Source organism: Ovis canadensis, chromosome 18 (assembly GCF_042477335.2).
Source record: "Ovis canadensis isolate MfBH-ARS-UI-01 breed Bighorn chromosome 18, ARS-UI_OviCan_v2, whole genome shotgun sequence".
Classification (NCBI taxonomy): Eukaryota; Metazoa; Chordata; class Mammalia; order Artiodactyla; family Bovidae; genus Ovis; species Ovis canadensis.
Window position 1 is genome coordinate 42,673,523 of NC_091262.1, and position 25,169 is coordinate 42,698,691.

The 25,169-nt window shown below is 39.7% G+C and overlaps 1 protein-coding gene across 2 annotated transcripts in view; it reads left to right on the top strand.

The window, feature by feature from the left end:
• PCSK6 (proprotein convertase subtilisin/kexin type 6) overlaps nucleotides 1-25,169 on the top strand; it is a 171,061-nt gene that overhangs the window by 68,664 nt on the left and 77,228 nt on the right. For both annotated transcript variants that reach the window (XM_069560066.1, XM_069560067.1), the window contains exon 6: nucleotides 419-507. In XM_069560066.1, the coding sequence (XP_069416167.1) occupies nucleotides 419-507 (89 nt within the window). The remainder of the gene's footprint in view (nucleotides 1-418; nucleotides 508-25,169) is intronic.

Below are 25,169 nucleotides of genomic sequence, written 5' to 3' on the forward strand. Positions count from 1 at the left end.
GGAGGGGTCTGCCCAGGGTGAGCACGGGACAGGGAGAGGGCTCAGGGGACAGAACCTAAGCCTTTGTTTGTTATTATTTCATCTCTGCAGACAGGCCAGCATCTGCACTGTGCTGTCAGTCAGGGGGACGCAGAGCCTGGGGGGTGGGATGCAGAGGCCGTGGGTGCCCAGCAGAGCCCAAGCCTGATACAGGGGCATCACATCTGCAGGGCAGCCTGTGGGGCACGTGGATGGCCCAGCAGTGATAGGGAGGAATGGGGGACGGCCTCAGTGTCCCCCAGCTTTGGGACAATGGCTCTTCTCACAGGAGGGTCCTGCTGCGGGGGCTCATGGATGGCCCAGCAGTTGTGGGGAGGATTGAGGGAGGACCTCAGCGTCCCCAGCTTAGGGTCCTGATTGCCTTCTCTCCTTCCCGCAGACACGGCACTCGCTGTGCAGGAGAAGTCGCTGCCTCTGCCAACAATTCCTACTGCATTGTAGGGGTTGCATACAATGCCAAGATCGGAGGTGAGGCCCAAGTGCGCTGCCGAGGGGCTCAGGCTGGCCTGGGTGCAGGGTGCAGTCCCCTGCATGTCTGGGCAGCTGCACTCCCCATGGCGTTGGACCCAGTCAGATCCTGGGCCTCACCTCACGCTGCCTGGGGCCTGTAAAGGCTCTGTGGGTGCTGGTTTCTGGCTCCTGAGTCACCGCTGTCAAGCTGACTGCTCCAAGAGGCCACTGGGTCCTGCTGCTGGCCTTCCCAGGCTTGCCAATCACTCTCCCAGCAGGACTTATGGTTTTCACCTGAGAGGAAGCCTAACCTTGGCCCCAACTCTTGCTGTAGCCTCCTGGCCCACTGTACCTGCCCCTCAGCTTTAGCCAGAGGACGTTTGTCATAGTGACCCACAGACTTGCCTGGTCTCCCCTGTTTGTCATGGACTTGTAGCATTCACATCACCCCAAAAGCCTCCCTGCCTCCCTTTTGGGTCAGTCCACCCATGACTTACAGTTGCCCACGCCCAACCATGCTTCCGTGGAGGCTCTTGAAGCTGGATGCTCCCGCCTTGTTCTCCAGGGGGTCAGCCTTCCAGGGCTCTGTAGGGAATACTACCTGACCTGGGATATCTCTGGCTCTGTTGTTTATTTTCTCCATTGGAGAGTCAGGCTTCTCTTGTCAGCATGGGGTTTAAGAGCAGAGAGTCACGCAGCTTCCTCTCGCCTCCCCTGCCCAAGCCTGGCAGTTGGTCCTTTCAGAATGGCAGAAGATCATTCAGCATGTCCTCTGGAGTGTCTCGTAGGTGCGTGCGGCTGAACTGGCATTGAGCAAGTGTGTGCCGGGCCTGAACGGTCCCGACCATCCACTTGGCCTCGGGGCACTGCGTCCTCACCTGCTCTGGCCCTCAGTTGGAAGTGCTCATGTGCACGCCAGTGGCTGTGCTGGGTGCCTCCTTCCCATGGCACAGCTACTTCTCGGCTGCTTTTCTTTTATGAAGGGGCTGTAGCTCCTTCAGCTCTATGATGAGCAGTGAAAGGTGGGGAGGTTGGGCCAGGGGTTCTGTGGGTCACTGTGTCCTTGGGGAGCTTCTTGAGTTTTAAGAAAAGGCTCCCCAGTTTTCACTTAATGAGGACTCTCCACCTGCCCTCTCCCTGGAAACCTTTGAAGTGGCTGGGACATGTCAGTCTGTGACATCATTAATCATCAAGAGCATGTCCTGCAGAGAACAGATCAGAGGACTGTCACCTGACCTCACTCCATCATGGACAGTTCTTTTATGTTGAGATGTGCAAGGTCTCCCTGGAGCCTTTGATGAGTGAAGACCCAAGAAAAGTCTCCCTGACTGATCTGGGTGACAGTTGAATTCCCACCATCCACTGCCTCTGAGTCCTGGGACAATGGGTGTAAACTCTCTGTGAACAGGGGTGGGGTTGCCATGGAGAAGGTGTGGGGTGTTGGCATTGACCCAGGGAACCTATGACAGCCAGGTCTCCAGAGCTGCTGCACACAACATCAGCCTCTCTACCTTCTTCCCAACCCTCCCTCCAAGCCCACCCTGGACAGGCAGCCTTCAGGCACCCTGACACAACCTCCCTCTCCACATGCTGGCACAAAGCAGGGAACTTCCCTGAGACACGCTGGTATGTCTGTGAGCTCACTTTTTTATATCTTTTCTATTTCTAAAGTTTCAAGAGATTTAAGGGTATATCCTAACTTAATTCCAATCTACGTGGAGTTAATCTTATACAACTTCATGTATAGTATATGAACCTAAACCATTACTTGAGTTCACACTTAGTTTCATCTTTTATGCTGTTGTTTTTATGTTTTCATATTTTGTAAACCCACCGTTTATTCTTGCTGTAAACAGTTGGCTTGTGAAAAGAAATATGCTTACCTACATGTTTACCCTTCCTTATTTTTTAGCTTCAAGATTCCTTCTGTCTGGCTTCAGTTTTTCTCCAGCCTGAGAATTTCTTTTACTGCTTTAGTATTTCTTGAAGTGTAGGTATGCTGGTGAGAAATCATCTCAGATTTTATCTGAGTTTCATCTTCTTTGAAAGAAGTTTTGGTGAATCCTGGGATGACATGGTTCTCTCTCAGTCCTTTAAAGTTGCTCTTCCATTGTCACTGGCATTCATTGTTTCTGATGATGAGTTGGTTGTCATCCTTATTGTTGTTCCTCTGTATGTAATGTGAGTTGTTTCTCTGCCTACTTTTATTTAGCCAGAGTAAATATTTAGTAAATATTTCCTTATTTACTTTTATTTATTTAGTATTTTTTTTCCTCTCTATGCTTTGTCTGTGATGACTCTAATGGCCCTTGGTGTAATTTCTTCCATAGTTATCCACCTTGGGGTTTGCTGTGCTTCTTAGTGGATTGTTTATTCTTTCTTTTTCTAAATGAAGTTTGGAAAAATTTCTGTCAGTGTTTCTTTAAATTTTTTTTGCAGTCCTGTTTTCTCTCTCTTCTCTTTGGGCATCAGTTATAGCTATTATATTGCTTGATATATCTCGCAGGTTAAAGCTGTAATCATTTTTTAAATTTTTTATTTTGTATGTACCTCAGATTTGATAATTTCTTTTGCACTATTTTCTTTAAGTTCACCAATCCTTCCTTTTGTTGTGTCCAATCCATTGTTATTTCCACCCATTGATTTTTTTTCCTTTTTCTTTCCTACTCAAATATTGTGCTTTTCTATTCTTTGATGTCCATGTGGCTATTTTTTCACTATTTCCAAATCTTTTCTGACATTCTCTTTCTCCTCATCCATTATACCTATATTTTATTTTGGATTCTTTAACATATTTATGAGGTTTTTTTACAGTCTTTGGTGCTGATTCCAATAGCTTGGTCATATATGGGTATGTTTCTATTTTTTAAATTGAAGTGTAGTTGATTTATAGTGTTTCAGGTGTACATCAAAGTGGTTCATATATATAATATATATGCTTGTATCTTCAGATTTTTTCCATTATAGATTATTATAAAATATTGAAGATAGTATTGTATAGTATGTCCTTGTTATTTATCTGTTTCATATATAGTATGTATCTGTTATTCTCAAATTTAGTTCAGACAAAAACAAATATATGATATCACTTTATGTGGAGTTTATAAAACAGTGATACTAGTGAACTTACTTGCAAAACAGGAACAGACCCACAGACATAGCCACAGACAAGCTTCTGGTTATCAAAGGGAAGTGAGGGATAAATTGGGAATGTGGGTATGTTTCTAATCATTGATTTTTTTTTATAATGTACAACATACTCCTGTTTCTTTGCACATGTCTAGTAATTTTTTATTGTACACCAGACATTGTACACCATATATTGTACACCTATATTGTAGGGACTCTTGATCTGTTATCCCTGAATACAATTGAGTGTTGTTCTTTCTGTCAGTTCAATTTTTCATTTTGTAATAACTCATCTGTTCTGATTTACCCTTCACTTTAGGGGAAATCCTTTAGCTCAAGAACAGTCTTTACTCTTAGATGTTATTGTTGTTCAGTCGCTAAGGATAGTGTGACTCTTTTAGTATTTCAGTGGAAACACTGAAGTGTTCAACCAGCATTTCTAAGTTGGCAAGGTTCAAGCTCCGAGTTGACTGCAGTGCCCCTGCAGAGGCAGCAGCTGGAGTGTCTGCTCACTCATTCAGCCTCCCCCTATTCCTCTCTACCTGGGCTTCTTAGAGACTTGCCCAGGTGTGCTCCATGCAGGGCTTAGCTGAATATCTGAGGGAAGTTTATGTATGTCTTCTTCTCTAGCTCTCTGCTTTCTAGGATTTCTCTCAATTTCCAGCTTCTCCAACAGTTCCAAACTCAATCCCACAGCTCCCCAGAAGAATAAGATTGCATTTTCCTGATTGAGTTCTAGTTTCTCTGTATTAAGAGACATGAGGAGTTCCCTCAGACGAAAAGTTATGAACCTGCATCATACCTGGTATGGTTGCTCTTTTAAGAACTGAATCACCTGCTTCTGCCTTCTTCTGGTTGCTTTCCAAAGCCCTGAAAAAGTTCTTGTTTTCTTAAGTCTTTAGTCCAGAGTTTATAATTTATTATTTTTAAAAGAGTTAGTGTGATAGAAATTACTCTGCCTATATTGGAACTAACACTTGTGGTTTCTATTTCTTTACCAAATAGATGGTGTATGTCCTGGTGGCTCAGACGGTAAAGAATCCACCTACAATGCAGGAGACCTGGGTTCAGTCCCTGGGTTGGGAAGATCTCCTGGAGGAGGGCATAGCAACCCATTCCAGTATTATTGCCTGGAGAATCCCCATGAACAGAGGAGCTTGGCAGGCTCCATGGGGTCACAAAGAGTCAGACATGACTGAGTGACTAAGCATAACACAGCACATTGCTGCATAGTAGTTACTCCAGCAAACATTTGTGATCTAGCACAGACAGTGGATTAACTAAGTGATTCCAGCTGAGGGTCATTCATGAGGTTGGCTGTGATTGTCATCTGAGGGCTTGCTGGTGGCTGGAGTATCCACTTCCAGGACAGGTCATTTATTTGGTTGTTGGCTAGAGTCCTTCATCCCCTCCTGACTGTTGGCAAGAGGCCTAGCTTCCTCCTCGTGTGTACTCTCTGTGGGGTTACCAGAGCGCCTGCGGCATGGTACCTAGCTTCTCTCACTGCAGGTGATTCAGAGAACCAGCAGGAAGCAGCAGTGCTTTTTATGATATGGTCTTAGAAGTCACACACGGTCAGTTCAGTCACACTCTGTTCTTTAGAAATGATCCCAACATATACTCAAGAAGAGAGACATTAGGCTGCATCTGTTGAATGAAAAAGTGTCAAAGAATTGTGGATATGGTTTAAAATCACTGCAGATGGGCTCCTAAAAGTTTACTATATATTTATACAAATAGAGTAATTTTTTTCTACCAACTTTCTTTGTAGAATTGCATGTTTCTTACATGTTTTATCACAGGAAAATAAATGGAATAAAAAGTGGCACTGTCCAAATATGTCTATAAAATAATATGCTTGCTTGCTAACAAATCGAAATAACTCCACAATGTATGTAATGCTTTATCAAAGTGCAGAGGAGGACAAGGAAGGTAAAATATCATCTGGAAGCTGGTGAAAACAGAAATAACCAATACTTACAGAGTTCTGTCTACATCGTAGGCACTGATGAGGTGTCTGTGTGTAGTGTCTTACATAATCTCTACAGAGCACTCTGTCATTGATGCTGCTTTTGTCCTCATTTCACAGATGAGGGCCAGCCAGCTCTTAGCCTCTACTCTTTTACAAAAATGCAATGCAGGAGATCTGGGTTTGATCCCTGGGTCAGGAAGATCCCCTGAGAAGGAAATCGCAACCCACTCCAGTATTCTTGCCTGGAGAATCCCATGAGCAGAGAAGCATGGCATCACAAAGAGTCAGACACAACTTAGCGGCTGACACTAACCCTTTAAACCTTATTTACCAAGTGTGGATAGATGGATGAATGGATGGATAGATGGACAATATTGTTTTGTTTTGTTTTTTTAACTTTTGATTTACATGCAGATGGTTCCTTAGACATGATGGTCTGACTTAAGATTTTTCAAACTACCCATGATGTGAAAGTGATACATCAAAGTAGAAACCCTAGTTTGAGTTTTGAATTTTGCTCTTTTTTGGAGCTAGCAATATTCCATATGGAATTCTCTCACGGTGCTGGGCAGTGGGAGCCTCGGCTTCTAGTCAGTCACAGAGTCGCAAGGGTAAACAGCTGACACATGTGCAGCCGTTGTGTCTTCACTTTCGGTACAGTATTCAGTAAATTTCAGGAGATATTTGATGCTTTATTATAAAATAAGCTCTGCTGTAGGTGATTTGCCCAACTGTAGGCTAATATAAGTGTTCTGAAAATGTTCAAGGGAGGCTGGGCAAGCTATGATGTTTGTTGGGTGGGTATATTAAATGCATTTTTTACTTAAATCTGTCCTAAGTTGAGAACAGTTTACGAGAATGTAACCCTATCGTAAGTCAAGGAAGATCTGTACTTGTATTTAGTAAAATATACTAAGTTTAATTTTATGCAAACTTAATACAAGAGAAACCAAGTGAAACTGAATATTCCTGAACTTTAGATTTAATTTTATGTTTAATTGTGTTTGTTTAGTGTTTATGCTTGCTTTATTTGATTTATGTGCATTGAACAGAAGAAAAAGAAATCAGCTTAAGGGGAGGAAATTGCTGAACTTCAAATAAATATTTCCTTATGTGAGGAAAGGACATATTTTCTCAAATATCTCTCTTTTATTAAAAAAAAAAGTCCCAAGATTGTGACAGCCTTTAAAGATGCCAGGGTTAATTTTTTGTTGTTACATATATTTCCCATACTGAGTAATTAGCATTCACTTCAGCTTGTTCTCACTTCACCCCACACCTCAATTTTAGTTCTTTTTTTAAATATTGTTTTTACATTGTCAAGGTTCAGTATTAGTCACCTGTTATTATGATTCTCATAGTTTTTTAGTCTTGGGTCCCCACCATCATTTTCAGTACAGCCTTTTCACTCCTAAGTAATTTAATTTGATCATCTCTTAATTCACTGGACTTTGCCACCGATTAACTTTTTCAAGCTGGAGGAGGGCATAGTAGCCCCCTCCCATAGTCTTGCCTGGAGAATCCCATGGACAGAGGAGCCTGGTGGGCTATAGTCCATAGGGTCACAAAGGGCTGAACATGACTGAAACAACTTAGCACACACTCAACTTTTTCAAGAAAGGCTAACAGGATCTTTGGGAAGTTCTGAAGGTAGCCTTTACACCTGAGTTATACCTTTAATGTATTCAGCCTTATGGAACTTGATAAACATCACCTGCTTGTCTTCTGGATCCACTGTTGCTTGGGAAAGTTTGAAGTCAGCCTAAATCCTTCTCCTTGTAGGTGACTTGACTTTGGGGCTTGATTTATTGTTGCTCTTCAGTCGCTAAGTCATGTCGAACTCCTTGTGACCCCATGGACTGCAGCACGCCAGGCTTCTCTGTCCTTCTCCTAGAGTTTGCTCAAACTCATGTCCGTTGAGTCGATGATGCCATCCAACCATCTCATCCTCTGTCGTCCCCTTCTCCTGCTGCCCTCAATCTTTCCAGCATCAGGGTCTTTTCCAGTGAGTCAGCTCTTTGCATGAGGTGGCTAAAGTGTTGGAGTCCCAGCCTCAGCACAGTCCCTCCAGTGAGTACTGAGGGTGGGTGAGCCTCCTTTAGCCTGGAAGTCCAGTCCCTGCGGGGCTACCTCTGGCTGAGGCTTCTGCAGCAGCTGTTCCAGGGATGTAGCATCCTCAAAAAGATCTGAGTGTTTTCAATTATAGGCAAATTTTCTTCTGTTATGACTTTTGAATATTTTTAGCTATATATGTTCAGTTTTATGCTTCTTGTGAACCACTTATATGTATATCAGATCTCTATTTCCTAGTTTCTATATCTCTTTCTGTTCATATTTAACTTAATTCTTTTCTGTTTTATTTTCCTCAATTTTTATCCAGCTCTTCTTCTACGTCTCTGACTATTTAACCAGTGCCTTCTTTTTCCCACATTTTTTCTAGTGTGGCTTTCATTTCTGAAGGTGTTGAGCTGTCTCCATCTGTGTCTTTCCTCAGGGTAACACACTTTGGTCTTTCTTTTGTCTTGTTTTCTCTTCATTGAATTCTTATGTCTCTTTGACCCCTTGCTTCATGGAGAAATCAGGTTTTCTTTAAATTTTGGATATGATGGAACAATGCTTGCTTATAGTTTTCATTATTTTCTTCCCTTGTCATGTCCCCTTTTCCCTTATGTTTTACAGCATTGTTGTGGAGGTGTCAGGCTAGTCACTTTTTGGTTTTAGTTAGTGACTGGGTGGAGAAGATCAAGGTCTTTCTTCCTAGGCTGCTGCTGCTGCTGCTGCTGCTAAGTCGCTTCAGTAGTGTCCAACTCTGTGCGACCCCATAGACGGCAGCCCATCAGGCTCCCCCGTCCCTGAGATTAGTAAGATGCTAACAGAAAGGAAGAGAAGTGGGGCATTAGCTGGGCTGGAGGCACTGTGGACCCAGGTTGTCCTCTCCTGCCAGTCCAGTGCCTCTTAGTGGACCCTCCACTCACCAGGGAAATAGCATCCATTCATCACATGCTGACTCAGCAGGAATGCAGCAGTGCTGACGATCACTTTTTCTCCTACAACAAATCAGGCCACAGAAACTGCCTGTTCTTGGAAAGTTGATGTGTCTGTCTGATTCCTGGTCAGACATCACTGTTTTCTGAAATAATGGACATTTAGATGGCTTTTCATCTTGGCTGTAAAAGCAGTGCAGTGGCAAAGAAACAGACTCCCCCAGCCATGCATGCACCAGTCTATGGCCCCCAAGTGCATCAGTACTTTGTGAGGAATTAACGTACCCTTGGGAATCATGGAGGCAGGTGTCATCTTTTTTGTTTTCAGAGAGGAGAGTAGATCACTCCTGCTTGTTTAACTGAAAGTCCCAAACTTTCATTTTAGACACTTTTTAATTTTGAAAGTTGTGGAGCTATACGTTGACGAATTTTACCGTTTTTTTGTATGTAATGTTTCAGTTAAAATCTGTTTAAAAATTTTATGATGTTGTATTTGTAATCTTCCCTTTCAACTCTTGGGTTTTGGACTTTGCTTAGAAAACCCAAGGTAATAAACTTGTTTTATATTTTGTTTAGAAGTTTCACTTTAGAATAGTTCATCTTGAAACCTTCATGGTTTTGTCTTTTCTGTTAAGCTTTTTAATCCATGTACAATATATTTCTGTGAATGTTGTGGAGAACTCTGACTTTACTTTTCTCCAGTATTAATGTTTAGTGATCTCTGCATGCCACCCTTATCATATACTAAATTCCTGATATATATTGGATCCTTCATCATGTTTCATTAGTCTATTTGTTTTTAATCCCTAAATAATATTTCATTTTAAATTATAGTTTAAGAGGATTTTTTGATAACTGATAGGTGATAGGATATGTTTTTTCTTAAAGTTTTTTTTTTAGAATTTCTTGGCTATTCTTGCACATTTTCTCTTTCAGGTGAACTTGAGAACCCACTTTATCAAGTTTCATAAAAAATCCTGTTGGGATTTTGATTGGGATTACATGGAAATTATAGATTTATTGGGGGAGAATTGGCATCTTTACAATAATGAGTCTTCCCACCCAGAAACATGGTATGTTTTTATTTATTCAGGTCTTCTTTGACATCATTTAAAATAGTTTTATCATTGTCCTCATTTTGATTCTATGCATTTCTTGTTAGGTTCATATCTAGGTTGATTTTTTTTAAATTGCATTGCTAATTGGTTATTATTGAAATGGATATAAAAAAGCTATTGATTTTTGTGTGTCAATTTGTTAAATCTTGCCACCTTAATGAACTGTATTGGTGCTATAAATGATGGTTTTTCTCTCTGTAATAGTTAACACTTTATCTCCTTAATAACTGTCATTTCTTTCCCATATCTTATTTCAGCATATCAGAACTTCCAATGAATAATAATTGTTTATAGGTTTTGTTGTTTGTTTCTGATGCATACAGGAATGAATGTTCCTAGTGTTAACACCATTTGTAGGTGCCTTCTGTAGCTTCCCTCCTGTTACTATTGATTAAATTAAGTAAATTTTCATTATTTCTAGACTTCTAAGAGTATCGATCAGGATGGATGTTGAATTTTATTACATGTTTTTTAAGAAAGCATTTAGTAAGGTGATTTTATTGTTTTTCAACTTTACTGTTTAATCTGTTTAATGCAGTAATTGCAGTAATACATTTCTTAACATTGGAAATTTCATCCTTTCATTCTTGTGATGCGTTTTATTTGATTATGACTATTAGTCTTTTGGGCTTCATTGGTGGCCCAGACAGTGAATAATCTTGCAGTGTGCGAGACCCAGGTTCTGTGCTGCATTCAATAGTTAATATTTTATGCATGGATTTTGCATCTTTATTTATAAGATAGATTGAGCTGTTTTTTATGATGTCCCTCACCAGTCTAAGAGTCATGCTGATTTCATAGAACGAGTTAGGAAACTTTCTGCCTTTTACTGTACTCTGAAATATTTCATATACTGTGGATATTGCCTGTTCTCTGAAATGTTGGTGGACCTTGTTAATCAGTCTGAGCATTTATGGTGACTCTTTAAAGGGCTGGGTCTGTTCAGGCTTTCTATTTGTTCTCAAGGGAATTTGGTAGTTAAGGTTCTCTAGAAAATCGTCAATCTCCAGATTTTCAAATATATGAGATAAATTTTATGTTGTATTTTCATAATTAACAAACATATTCTCCATATTTATAGTTTAAATTGTTCCTAATCTTATTTATGGCATCTTGCCCTTTCTTTTGGTCAGACTGGTAAAAATTTGCTATTTCCTACAGAACAGGTTTTTTAGAGAACTAGATTTTTAAAATTGAAATTCAGCTGACATATAACATTATGCTAGTTTCAGATGTACAACTTAATGGTTCGATATTTGTATACAGTGCAAAATGATCATAAGTCTAGTTACCATCTGTCATCCCACATGGTTATGAAATGATTTTTCTTGTCATGAGAACTTTTAAGATTCATTTTTTTAGCAGTTTCATATTTGCAGTATAGTATTATTGACTGTATTCACCATGCTGTATGTTATATCCCCATAACTTATTTACTTTATACCCAGAAATTTGTACCTCTTGGTCCTCTTTACCCATTTACCCCCGCATCAGACCCCCTTCCCTCTGGGAACCACCAGTCTCTTTTCTGAGCAGTAGTGGCCCTGTTGTGCATGGTCTCGCTTTCTGTGGTTTTAGTTACCTGCAGTCAGCTATGGCCTGAAATACTAAGTGGAAAATTCCAGAAATAAACAATTCCTGAGTTTTAAATTACACCCATCTCAGTAGTGTGATGAAATCTTGAGCCAGCCCGCTCTGCCTTGCCTGGGACATGAATCATTTCTTTGTGTAGTGTGTCCCTGTGTTAGGCACTTAGTGGTCATCTCAGTTATCAAATGAACTGCCACAGTAACACAGTGCTTGTATTACTTAATAGTGGCCCAAGCCCCAGAATAGTAATGCTGGCAATTTGGATACACCAAAGAGAGTCCATAAATTGGTTCCAGTAAGTGAAAAGGTGAAAGTTCTTTGCTTAGTAAGGGAACAAAAAAACTCGTATGCTGAAGTTATTGAAATCTATGGTAAGAACGAATCTTCTATCCATGAAATTGTCATGAGGGAAAAATTTGTACTTTTGCTGTTGCATCTCATATTGCAAAAGTTACGACCACAGTCTATGATAAGTGCTTATTTAAGGTGGAAAAGGCATTCAGTTTGTATGATAAGATATTTTGAGAGAGAGAATGAGCAAGAGAGACAGACCACCTTAACATAAATTTTATACTGTGCATTGCTATAATTGTTCGCATTTATTCTTATTGTTAATCTTGTTAAAATTGTTATTGTCGTAGGTAAGAGTATGTATATAAAAGAAAAAGTGTAGGATACAGGTTTCATATTATCCATGGTATCAGGTTCACTTCAAGTCTTGAAATGTATTCCTCACAGATCCAGGGAGATTGTAGTATCTGTGAGGTCTTTTTTTTTTAGATTCAGCATACAGGGTTTGTCTTTACCTGGCTCATTTCACTTAGCACAGTACTTTCAAGGTCCATCCATATTGTTGCAAATGGCAAGATTTCTTTCTTTTTAATGGGCAATCATATGTGTCATATATATATATATATATATATATATCTCACATCTTATTTATCCATTTATTCATCAGTGGACTCCTAAGTTACTTCCATGTCTTGGTTATTGTAAGTTACACTGCAATGAACATCATGGTTAATGTATCTTTTTGAATTATGGTTTTCATTTTTGGATAAGTTATCCAGAAGTGGGATAGCTGGACCACATGGCGTGTGTGTGCTAAGTCACTTCAGTCGTGTCCGACTCTGCGACCCCATGGACTGTAGCCCGCCAGGCTCCTTTGTGGAATTCTCCAGGCGAGAATTCTGGAATGGGTTGCCATGCTCTCCTCAGGGGATCATATGGTAGTTCTTTTTTCAATTGTTTGAGAAACCGCCATGCTGTTTCCCATAGTGGCTGCACCAATTTACAGTCCCACCAACAGTGCATGAGTAATCCCTTTGCTCCACATCCTCACTAGCACTTGTTGTTTCTTATCCTTTGCATAATAGCCATTCTGACAGATGTGAGGTGATAGCTTGCTGTGACCTTAGTTTGCATTTCCCTGCTGTTTAGTGATGTTAAACATCTTTTCATGTGCCTGTTGGCCATCTGTGTGTCTTTTTGGAAAAATGTCAGTTTATATCCTCTTCCCATTTTTTAATCAGATAGATGATTTTAAATGTTTTCTCCAATTCAGGAAATTGCCCTTTTATTTTGTTGATTTCATTCACTGCGCAGAAGCGTTTTAGTTGGATGTGGTTCTGTTTGTTTATTTTTACTTTTGTTGCTGTTGCCTTTGGAGTCAGATTTTAAAAAAAATACTACCGGGGGTGATGGCAAGGAGCTTGCCAGCTATGTTTTGTTCTAGGAGTTTTGTAGCTTTAGGTCTTTACATTCATGTTTTTAATCCACTTTGAGTTAATTTTTGTGTATGGTGTGAGATATTTGCCCAGTTTTGTTCTTCAGCATGTGGCTGTCCAGTTTTCCCAATACCATTTATTGAAGAGATTGTCCTGTCTCTGTTGTATATTCTTGCCTCCTTTGTTGTGAATTAATTGACCATATATGTTTGGGCTTGTTATTTCTGGGCAAGCTATTTTGGGGCTTGCTGTTCCACTCTGTTGATATATTATTATTATTTTTTAGCAGTTCCATGCTATTTTGCTTGCTAGAGCTTTGTAATATAGTTTCAAGTCAGGGTGCATGATACCTCCAGCTTTATTCTTCCTTGTCATGATAGCTTTGGCTTTTACAGTTTCATACAAATTTTAGGATTATTTGTCCTAGTTCTGTGAAAAAAATGCCATTGGAATTTGATAGGGATTGCAATGAAACTGTAGATTGCTGTAGATTGCTTTGGGTAGTACAGATATTTTTATAATATTAATTATTCTAGTCCATGAACATGAAATATCTTTCTCTTTATTTCATCTTCAGTTTCTTTTATTATATCTTTTTATAAGTTTTCAGTGTACAGGTCTTTCACCTCCTTAGTTAAATTTATTCCTAGATATTTTATTCTTTATGATGCAGTTGTAAATGGTATTCTTAATTTCTCTTCTGATAGTTGCTTGTTAGTGTATATAATGCAACAGCTATTTGTATATTAACTTTGTGTTCTGAAGCTTTACTGAATTTATTAGTTCTACCAGCTTTTTATGAAGTCTTTGTGGTTTTCTATATATAAAATCACATCATCCAGAACTAGTGATAGTTTTACTTCTTCCTTTCAAATTTATATGACTTTTATTTCTATTTCCTGCCTAGCTGCTGTGACGGACTTCTAGTACTATGTTGAATAAAAGTTGCGAGAGTGGACATCCTTGTCCTCTTCCTGATCTTGAGCAAAAGCTTTCAGCTTGTCACTGTTGAGTGTGGGTGGCTGTGGGCCTGTCATATGTGGCCTTTTTTATGTTGAGGCATGGACCCTCTGTATCCACTTTGATGAGAATTTTTATTGTAAATGAATGTGGAATTTTGTCAAATGCTTTTTCTGATATGTCAAGATCATCATATGATTTTTATCCTTCATGTTTTGTATCATGTTGACTGATTTGCAGATGTTGAGCCATCTTTGTATATCTGGAATAAATCCCATTCAATCAAGATGCATGATCCTTTTAATGTATTATTGAATTTGGTTTCCTAATATTTTACTGAGGAGTTTTACATCTAGGTTTGTCAGGAATATTGAACAGTATAATTTTGTTTTTTCGATGTCCTCATCTAGATTTGGTATTAGGGTAGTGCTGGCCTCATAGCGTGAGATTAGGAACATTCCTTCCTCTTCAGTTTTTTTGGAAGGGTTTTGATAAGAGTGGGTATCAAATCTTCAACTGTTTGTTAGAATTAAACAGTGAAGCCGTCTGGTCCTGGGCTTTTGTTTCTTGGGGGTTTTTTGATTACAGAATCAATCTTCCTAATAGTGATTGGTCTATTAGGGTTTTCTAGTTCTTCATGATTCAGTCTTAGAAAATTTTATGTTTCTAAAAGTTATCCATTTCCTCTCGATTGGCCAATTTGTTTATGTATAATTATTCATAGTAGTCTCTTATGTTATTTTCTGTTTCTTTGTTTGATATCAGTTGTAATGCCTCCTTTTTCATTTATGATTTAAGGCTTTTGTTTTTTTTCTTAGTGAGTCCAGGTAAACTTCAGTCAATTTTGTTTGTTTTTAAAGAACCAGTTTTATAGATCTTTTCTGTTACTTTTTTAGTTTCTATTTATTTCCGCTCTGATCTTCGTTATTTCTCCCTTTTTACTAACTTTGGGCTTCATTTCTTGCTTTTTTAGTTTCTTCAAATATAAAGTTAGATCATTATTTGAACGTTTTCTTGTTTCTTGAGGTAGCCTGTATTGCTGTAAGTTTCTCTCTTAGAACTACCTATGCTGTATCCCATGGATTTTGTTATGCTGTAGTTCCATTTATATTTGTTTCAAGTTATTCAAAAATTTCTCCTTTGATTTCTTCATTGATCCATTGGTTGTTCAGTACCACGTTTAATGTCTACATATCTGTGTGATTTTTTTCAGTTTTCTTCTTGTGATTGATTTCTAGTTTCATACCATTACTTGATATGACTTCAGTTTTAACTTTATTTAGATTTGTTTTGTGGCCTAACATATATCCTGGAAAATGCTCCAAGTGCACTTGATAAGCATGTATATTTGGCTGTTTTTAGATGGACTGTCCTATATTTGTCTATTAGGTCCCTCATTTAACATCATTTAAGTCTCATATTACCTTATTTTCTATCTGGATGATCTATCCATTGATGTAAGTGGGGTATTAAAGTCCCCTACTAGTATTGTATTGCTGTCAATTTCTCACTTTAGGTCTGTTAATATTTGCTTTATATAAGTAGGTGCTCCTATGTTGGATACACTCATATTTACAAATGTTATATCTTATTGTCAGTTTGCCCCCTTTGTCATTGGTTGATGCTCATCTTTATCTTTTATTAAAGACTTTATTTTAAAGTCTGTTTTCTCTGGTATCAACAGAGCTACCCCAGGTTTATTTTGATTTCCCTTTGTGTGAAGCACCCTTTTCTGTCTCTTCACTTTCAGTCAGTGTTTGTCCTTAGATCTGAGGTGAGTCTCTTATAGGCGGCATATAGTTGATTCTTGGTTGTTGTTGTGTATCCATTCAACTATTATGTCTTTTGATTGCAAAATTTGGTGTATTTAAAGTAGTTATTGATAGGTATTTACTTACTGCCATTTTGTTCATTGTTTCCTGACTATTTTGGAGTTCTGCTTCTTTCTTCTTATCTTGCTCTATTCCCTGTTTTGATGACTTTCTGTATTGTTATGCTTAGATTACTTTCTCATTATCTTTTGTATATCTACTATAGGTTTTTCTTTGTGATTACCAGGGGACTCATAACAGCCTACCTATATAATAGTCTGTTTTATGTTGATAGCAAGTTAAGTTTGGGTGCATCCTAAAACTGTGCATTCACTCCCCACTCTGCCACAATGTATGCGTTTGCTGTCACTTTTTATGTCTTTTTATTTTGTGTATCCCTTATTATAGCTATAGCTATTTTTTACTACTTTTTATATTTTCATCTTTATACTAGCTTTATAAGTGATTAATCTACTTCCTTTACCTTACCAGTGAGAATCTGACTTTCAGATGTTTTCTTATTACCAAATAGTTCCATTTCTTTTCCGCTTAAAGAAATCCCTTTAACATTTCTTGGCCTTCCCTGGTGGCTCAGATGGTAAAGAAATTGCCTGCAATGCAGGAGACCCGGGTTTGATCCCTGGGTCAGGATGATGCCCTGGAGGAGGAAATGGCAACCCACTCCAGTATTCTTGCCTGGAGAATCCCATGGACAGAAGAGCCTGGTGGGCTACAATCCATGGGATCAGCTGGACATGACATAACATTTTTTATCAAACCAATTTAGTGGTGATTAACTCCTTTAGCTTTTGCTTATCTGGAGAATTCTTTTATCTCTCCTTCACTTTTGAATGATAAACTTACCCAGTAGAGTATTCTTGGTTGGAAACTTTTTTCTAGCACTTTGAATATATCATGTCACGCCCTTCTGGCCTGCAAAGTTTCTGCTGATAGTCTCATGGGGGTTTCCTTGTATACAACACATTGTTTTTCTCTTGGTGTTTTTAAGATTCTGTCTTTAACTTTTGACATTTTAATTATAATGTGTCTTGGTGTGGGTCTCTTTGGGTTCATCTTGTTTAGAATTCTCTGGGATTTCTGAAGGGATGTCTGCTTCCTCCTCAGGGTAAAGAAGTTTTCAAACATTATTTCTTCAGATAAATTTTCTTCCCCCTTTTTTCTCTTTTCTCCTTCTACGTATCCTTTAATTTGAATGTTATTCTGCTTGATGTTGTCCCATAGGTCCCTTAAGCTGTCTTTCCTTTGTAAAAATATTCTTTTTCTTTTGCTTCTCTGTTTGGGTGAGTGCCACTGCCCTGTCTCCATACTCACAGATCCTCTCTCTGCCTCGTCTAGTCTGCTATTGAATCCCTCAAGGGTGTTTTTCAGTTAAGTTATTGTGTTCTTTGGCTTTGTGACTTCTGTTTGGTACTTTCTTATATATTCATTGTCTTTGTTGAAAGACTGACTGTGTTCATCCATTCTTCTCCCAAGTTTGGTGAGCACTTTTATGACCATAATTTTGAACTTTTAATTAGGTAAATTACTTTGTTTCATTACAGCTTTTTCTGGACTTTTTATCTTGTCCTTTCATTTGGAACTAATTCTTCTGTTTCCTCATTTTTCTTGACTCTCTGTGTTTGTGTCTATGTGTTAGGAGAAACAGCTCTTTCTCCCAGTCTTGACAGGGTGGCCCTGTGTAGGTGATGAATTTTATTATTTAAACTTGTCCTCATTCTTAGTTGTCTTTTGAACTATCTGTTTGATTGTTCTGGATGTGTTAGCCCCAGAAACACAATCCTCTCTGGCCAGCAGAGCCCACTCTCAAGGGCATCCCATGTGGGGGCTGCATGTGCCCACTGGCTTTGGGGGACTGTGGGGTGAGGGGTGCTTGTCTGCTGCCTCTGGTATAGCCATGGTAGCAACGCAGGACGACTGACACTTACCTGCCTTCTATTTGGGGCCATAGCAGCAGCACAGGGGGGCGGGAGGACAGGTGCTAACAGGTTAGTCAGAGGGCAGAAATGGCACCTGCCAGCGTCCATCCCTGAGAGACTCCCAACAGGCTTTTGCTCCTTTGGCAGATTGTTTAAGGTTTGCAGTTGAATCTTTTCACATATGATCAAGGCTGTTTACATGCACCTGGGTCCTAGGGTGAATGAGTTTACATGGGAGCCTTTAAGAGCTGACCCTCCATTCCCTCCAGCCCTGGGGTTCTCCTGGGCATGAACCCCATTGGTTTTCAAAGCCAGACATTTGGAAGGCTTGTCTCTCTAGTGCAGATCCCCGAGGTGGGGCCTGACAAGGGGCAGCAAACCTCTGGCTTCTTGGAGAGAAGTTATGTGTTTGTGAGCTCCCTCCAGACTGTGGGTCTCCGGGCCTGGAGTTGGGATGGGGAGAGGATGTTGGTGAGACCATGTCTCCACCTCTCCTACCTGCCTTGAGGTGGCCTTTTTAGCCTTTGTTGAGTAGCTGCAGCTAGCTCTTGGGTCTCTCTCCAGAGGGCATTTTTTCGTATTAATATATAGTTTAGATTATTAAGTATCTATGAGAGGAGGTGAGCTCAGGATCTTCCTGTGCCAGTGTCTGGAAGCACTCCGTTCTCTCCTCCTGCCAGGGTCCTTGCCTGAGTCAGCACCCCCTGTCGTCCCCCCATTCCTGATGTCTACCTGGTCCCCATGCCTCCGCCTACCAGTGTCCGTGCCTGAGTCAGCACCTCCTGTCGTCCCCTGCTTCTCGAGTCTACCTGGTCCCCATGCCTCACCCTACCAGTGTCCATGCCTGAGTCAGCACCCCATGTGCCCGTCCTTCCCTGGCTTCCTAGTGTCTGTCTGGTCCCGTACCTCCTTCTGAACAACTCGGCTCACTTGCCTTGCCCCTCTGGAGAGCCAGTGGAGGCAGCACAGTACACAGCTCCTGGTGATCCAGGGCCGACTGCTCTTGCTTGGCTCTTGCCTAGCTCTCCCAGGATTGGGCGGTTTCAGGTTTCACCCGGGACCTGGATTGAGGCCAGCTCCACCTTCCCTAGCTCCTTGATGCGGCCTCATCTCCCTCCCACAGACTTGATTTTTTTTTTTTTATTGAGTTCTTTTATTTTCAACTCATGAATTTCTACTTTTGTTTGTTTATTAATTCCTCCAGCTTTTAAATTTTTATTATTTTTTCCTACCTCCTTGAATAGAATGTTTTGTTCTTTATTTTCAGGCTTTGATGTGCTTTAATAAGTAATAAACATTTTACTTGTTTTCCTCTCATTACCTATCTCTGGCTTAATTACACAGTGCTCTTATTATTCATTTCTGAACAATCTTTAATTTCAGCTTTGATTTTTTTTTTCCCTTTAGCTAAAAAATTATTTATAAGGGATTTAAATGTTTTTTCCAACTTAATATAGAATTTTTTGGATGCTCCTTTTGTTGCTAATTTTGAACTTTATTGGAATCAGGGACTGTTCTCTGTATAATTTCTGCCTTTCTGAATTTGTAAAGTTCTCTGTGTGGTCTAGCACATGCTCGGTTTCTTATGAGCATTCCAGTGGGTCTGTGATGAGTACTTGAGGAGTACTTTTCCTCCAGGCTTATGCGAACAAGTCTCTACAAATTAGACCAGAGGTGCACCCGCGCACCCAGGCCTCCTTGGTTTGCAGATGTATTTTGTGTGGCCTACACCAGTGTTGTTTGTTTAACTAGAGGCAACATTTATGGATCAAGAGATTTTATGTAGAAAATAGGAATTTGCCGCTTCTCTTGAAAAAAATGAGAAGCTCTGGCTCCTCTGGCCCTCGTTCCTTCATGGCAACACTTAGCTGGGGCTGCAGAGTGGCCACCTGAGAGGGCAGTTTCCGCACCCAGCTCAACGCCTGGTCTCCTAGGGCTGTCCATGTCAGCCACCTATCCTGCCTGCCTGGTGCCTGCAGAGGCCACATTTGTCACCTGGCTGCACTGAGCTCCTTCAGGTGTGTGGGCATCTTGTATTTTGTCTGCCTGTTCTCTTTCTGAGAAGGGATGTTAGTCTTCATATCAGTTGTGGATCTGTCGCTTTCTCTCTGTTTTGGTGTATACATTTCATAGTTACATTACAAGATGCATAAAAGTTATCATCTCTCTGTTGTAATGGCCCTTTCTTTAATCAGTATAACACATTTCATAGTTACATTACAAGATGCATAAAAGTTATCATCTCTTTTTTATAATGGCTCTTTCTTTAATCAGTATAAAAATCCTCCCTTTGTCATATTCTCTTTTTGCCTTTAATTGTTCTTTAGGGGATATTAATATTGCCACGCCTGGTAAATTATTTTATCATCACTTTCCTCATGTATTTTTCATTTCTTTATTTTTAACCTTTTGTAAGCAGCATGTGGGCTTCCCTGGTGGCTCAGTGGTTAAAAAACTGAAAAATCACCTGCTAATGCGGGAGATGCAGGTTCTATCCCTGGGTTGGGAAGATCCCCTAGAGGAGGAAATGGCAACCTGCTTCAATATTCTTGCCTGAGAAATCCCATGGACAGAGGACCCTGGCAGGATACAGTCCCCAAGATCTCAGAGTTGGACATGACTGAGCAACTAAACAACAAAGCAGTGTGTATCTACTTTTTAAAAAAATTTTTGATACCATCTAAGAACCTAGAGCCAGACATCCTGGAATGTGAAGTCAAGTGGGCCTTAGAAAGCATCACTACTGGAATTCCAGTTGAGCTATTTCAAATCCTGAAAGATGACGCTATGAAAGTGCTGCACTCAATATGCCAGCAAATTTGAAAAACTCACCAGTGGCCACAGGACTGGAAAAGGTCCGTTTTCATTCCAATCCCAAAGAAAGGCAATGCCAAAGAATGCTCAAACTACCGCACAATTGCACTCATCTCACACGCTAGTAAAGTAATGCTTAAAATTCTCCAAGCCAGGCTTCAGCAATATGTGAACCGTGAACTTCCAGATGTTCAAGCTGGATTTAGAAAAGGCAGAGGAACCAGAGATCAAATTGCCAACATCCGCTGGATCATGGAAGAAGCAAAAGAGTTCCAGAAAAACATCTATTTCTGCTTTATTGACTATGCCAAAGCCTTTGACTGTGTGGACCACAATAAACTGTGGAAAATTCTGAAAGAGATGGGAATACCAGACCACCTGACCTGCCTCTTGAGAAACCTGTATGCAGGTCAGGAAGCAACAGTTAGAACTGGACATGGACCAACAGACTGGTTCTAAATAGGAAAAGGAGTACGTCAAGGCTGTATATTGTCACCCTGCTTATTTAACTTATATGCAGAGTACCTCATGAGAAATGCTGGGCTGGAAGACGCACAAGCTGGAATCAAGATTGCCAGGAGAAATATCAGTAACCTCAGATATGCAGATGACACCACCCTTATGGCAGAAAGTGAAGAGGAACTAAAAAGCCTCTTGATGAAAGTGAAAGAGGAGAGTGAAAAAGTTGGCTTAAAGCTCAACATTCAGAAAACAAAGATCATGGCATCCAGTCCCATCACTTCATGGGAAATAGGTGGGGAAACAGCATCAGACTTTATTTTTTTGGGCTCCAAAATCACTGCAGATGGTGATTGCAGCCATGAAATTAATAGATGCTTACTCCTTGAAAGGAAAGTTATGACCAACCTAGATAGCATATTCAAAAGCAGAGACATTATTTTGCCAACAAAGGTCTGTCTAGTCAAGGCTATGGTTTTTCCAGTGGTCATGTACGGATGTGAGAGTTGGACTGTGAAGAAAGCTAAGCACCGAAGAACTGATGCTTTTGAACTGTGGTGTTGGAGAAGACTCTTGAGAGTCCCTTGAACTGCAAGGAGATCCAACCAGTCCATTCTGAAGGAGATCAGTCCTGGGATTTCTTTGGAAGGAATGATGCTAAAGCTGAAACTCCAATACTTTGGCCACCTCATGTGAAGAGCTGACTCATTGGAAAAGACCCTGATGCTGGGAGGAATTGGGGGCAGGAGGAGAAGGGGCTGACAGAGGATGAGATGGCTGGATGGCATCACTGACTCGATGGACGTGAGTTTGAGTAAACTCTGGGAGTTGGTGATGGATAGAGAGGCCTGGCGTGCTGCGATTCATGGGGTCGCAAAGATTCGGACACAACTGAGCGACTGAACTGAACTGAACTGAAGAGTCTCTTTTAAAGGGAATTTGATGTAGTCACCTTCTGATTCCAGATATATTTGTTATTGTTTTTTGATTTTTCTTTTGTTAATTATTTACTAATGTATTAAATTACATACTTATATATTTTTTACTGTTTTTCATGGTTCCTTTTACTTACTCCCTTTTGCTAGATTGATGTAGATTGTTGCTTCTTCTTTGTTTTTCATTGTAATGGCTTGAAATTTGTGCTTTCCAGTTCTGTTTTTCTAACACCTTGAAACACACCTATCTGAATTTATCTTTCTGCAATGTTGCACTTTGATCTGCACCTGCCACTTCTCCTGAGCTAAGCAAGAACCCTCCTGTATTCACGCTCCCGTCTGCCTTCTTCCTCTCTCCTCCGTTGCCCCCCACATTGGCATTGCCTCCCACGTTGGCATCATCCAGGATTTTCAGTCCGTGTTGTTACTATATTTCTACATTACGTGGCAACAGTTATGAGGGCTTCACTGCAAAGATGGGCCAGTTTCTTTGGTTACCTTTTTCTCTTTGATCCTATGTCTTTCTTTTATGGTAATTGTTTTATTTTACAAGACTTTCTTCTCTACTAAGGTCTTTCATTCTTTCAAAAGATATGTTTGAGTGCTTTGCTGTATATATGGATAGCTATCTAGGTAGTAAACTTTCTGAGTTCTTGAAGTCTCTATTTTCTTCCAGCAGATTTGCCTGAGTTTAGATTTTAAGTTCAAAATAATTTTCACTGGGAATTTTAAAACCCATATCCCCTGGGTTTTTTTGGTATGAGGGGTCCAGTGCCAATGTTATTTTTTGTTCCTTTTCAGATAACTTCCTTATTCTTCCAGAATCTTACAGGATTGTTTTTTCTTTTCCTCATTTTGGGATTCAACCTGTGTGTCGATATGAGTTTGTTTTCCTTTTCCTGTCTGGCCCTCCTGAGTTATTAATCATTTTACACTCCAGAAATCATGTGAGCTTAACTACTAAGGGTGGGGGGGGCAGTTTCTTTAGTCATTACTGTTTAGATTTGAGATTGAAATTTAAAGACTTCTGTGCTTGGCTTCAGGGGATCCTTCTGTTATTTATTTGACTCTCTTGCTTGACTTTTCCTCATTCCATCCTCCCAGAACTCTTATTAATAAGACAGTGACTGAAACTCAGCCTCTTAACTTTCAAACTTTTAATCCCTTTCACCTTTTGTCTTGGGTCTTGGGAGAATCCCTAAGCTCAGTTGTTTAGTTCTCTGATACTCTATCTTTGCAGTTTTGACATATTGAAAATAATTTACCTTCTGGGATGTTTTCAATCAAGTGTCCAAATGAAATAATTATAGATTCACATGCAGTTGTAAGAAACAATACATAAAGATCCAGTGTATCCTTTACCCAGTTCTCGATCATGGTGATCTTTGTGTAAGTACAGCAACAGCATCACAATCAGGATACTAGCACTGATCAAGACAGAGAACAGAGTCACAGATAGATCCTTCATGTAGCCCCTTTATTGACACAACCACTCCTCAACTCCTTCCCTAACCTGTGGCAACCATTGTTGTCTCATTTCAAAAATGATGTATAAATGGAGCCATAATTTGGGACTAGGAATATTTTAGAAATGTCTTCCTCTTGCAAAAGTGAATTAACTCTGGGGACCAGTCTCTTGTGTGTGTTTGTGTGTGTGTGTGCATGCATGTGCTTAGTTGCTCAGTCGTGTTGTACCCCGTATTAAGAAGTCACTCTGCTTCCTATCCCAGAGTCAGTACCCGATCACATTGGCCAACAGAGATTGTTGAGTACTCTCTGGTGGGATTGAATCATGGTACTGATAAATATAAATATCCCAGTTACAGTGTATGCATGAAGATGTTCCATTAATATGTGTTACAGATTCTAAGAGGGTTAAATGTAAACTTTGCCCTCGTTGTATTTCCCGAGAAAGAATTAAAGTTGAGAGCTTAAAATTTAAGCAAAAATTCAAAACTTTTGAGTCCAAAAGAATTGATTTAAATAAAATTTTCTTTTCCTTTCGTTTTTAAACATGTGAAGAAATGAAGTTCAAGAATCTTCCTTCCCAGCTTTCTTACTTTTAACTAGAGGTTATAATCAATGTCTGGGTAGAGTATGGGACCACATTGATTTTTAAGTCAGAAATACTAGCTTTTCCGTATTCAAACATTTTCTCTCCAACTTGTTAATAACTTATTTAATATTAATGTTAAAACATTTATTTTTCTCTAGTCAGAATAATTTTTATCTTCTAATTTCTGAACTTAGTTTTGTGATTATTATTATCTAATTGATTTGTAATAAAGGTTGATAAAACTTGAAAAAAAGGAACCATATACTATGTAACTGTTGGGACTGGTGTTTTGCACTCATTATGGTTCTTCCAAAATTCTTCCAGGTTGTTGTATACATCTGCAGTTTGATCCTTTTCACTGAGAAATAGTATTCCATGGTATGGACGTAACACAATTTGTGTCACCACTCGCCCACTGAAGGATATCTGTGTGGTTTCTAGTTTGTGGGGTATAACCAGTAAAGCTCCTGGAAACATTCTTGTATGAATGTGTGAGCATTCTTCCATTCTTGTGTGAGCAGTGTCTTCATTTCTTTGGGATAGACGTCCAGGAGTGCAGCTTGCTGGGTTCTATGGAAAGTTACATGTTCATTTTTTTTTTTTTTAAGAAACTGGCAGTGTTTTTCTGAGAAGCTGTGCCATTTGGCATTCCCACTGACACTGTGCGAGTGATCCAGTTCTCTGCTGCTTGCCAGTATTTGGTATTGTCATGGGTTCTACATTAGCCTTTCTGATGGGTATATAGTGATATCTCATTAATTTGCATTTCTCTAAGGCTAGTGATGTGGGGCATCCTTTCATGTCCTTATTTGCCATCTGTGTGTCTGCTCTGGTGGTATGTCTCTTCATGTCTTTTTTCTCATTTTCTAATTTTTAACTATTAAGTGTTGAGAGATCTTTATATGCTCTAGCTATTTGTGCTATGATGATGATGTTGTTTGTGAATGTTTTCTCCCGCTTTGTAACTTGTCATTTCATCCTTCTCAACTATGTCTTTTCCAGTATAAAATTTTAAAATTTTGATGAAATCCTGTTGATCAACTTTAACTTTTATGGGTCATTTTTCTTTATATCAATCTTATAGCTCTGCCTTATCTTACATTCTAAAGATATTATCTTTTTTTTCCCTAAAAGCTTTATAGTTTTATAAAAGTTTTTTAGTTCCATTTTGAGATCCACTCTGAGCTG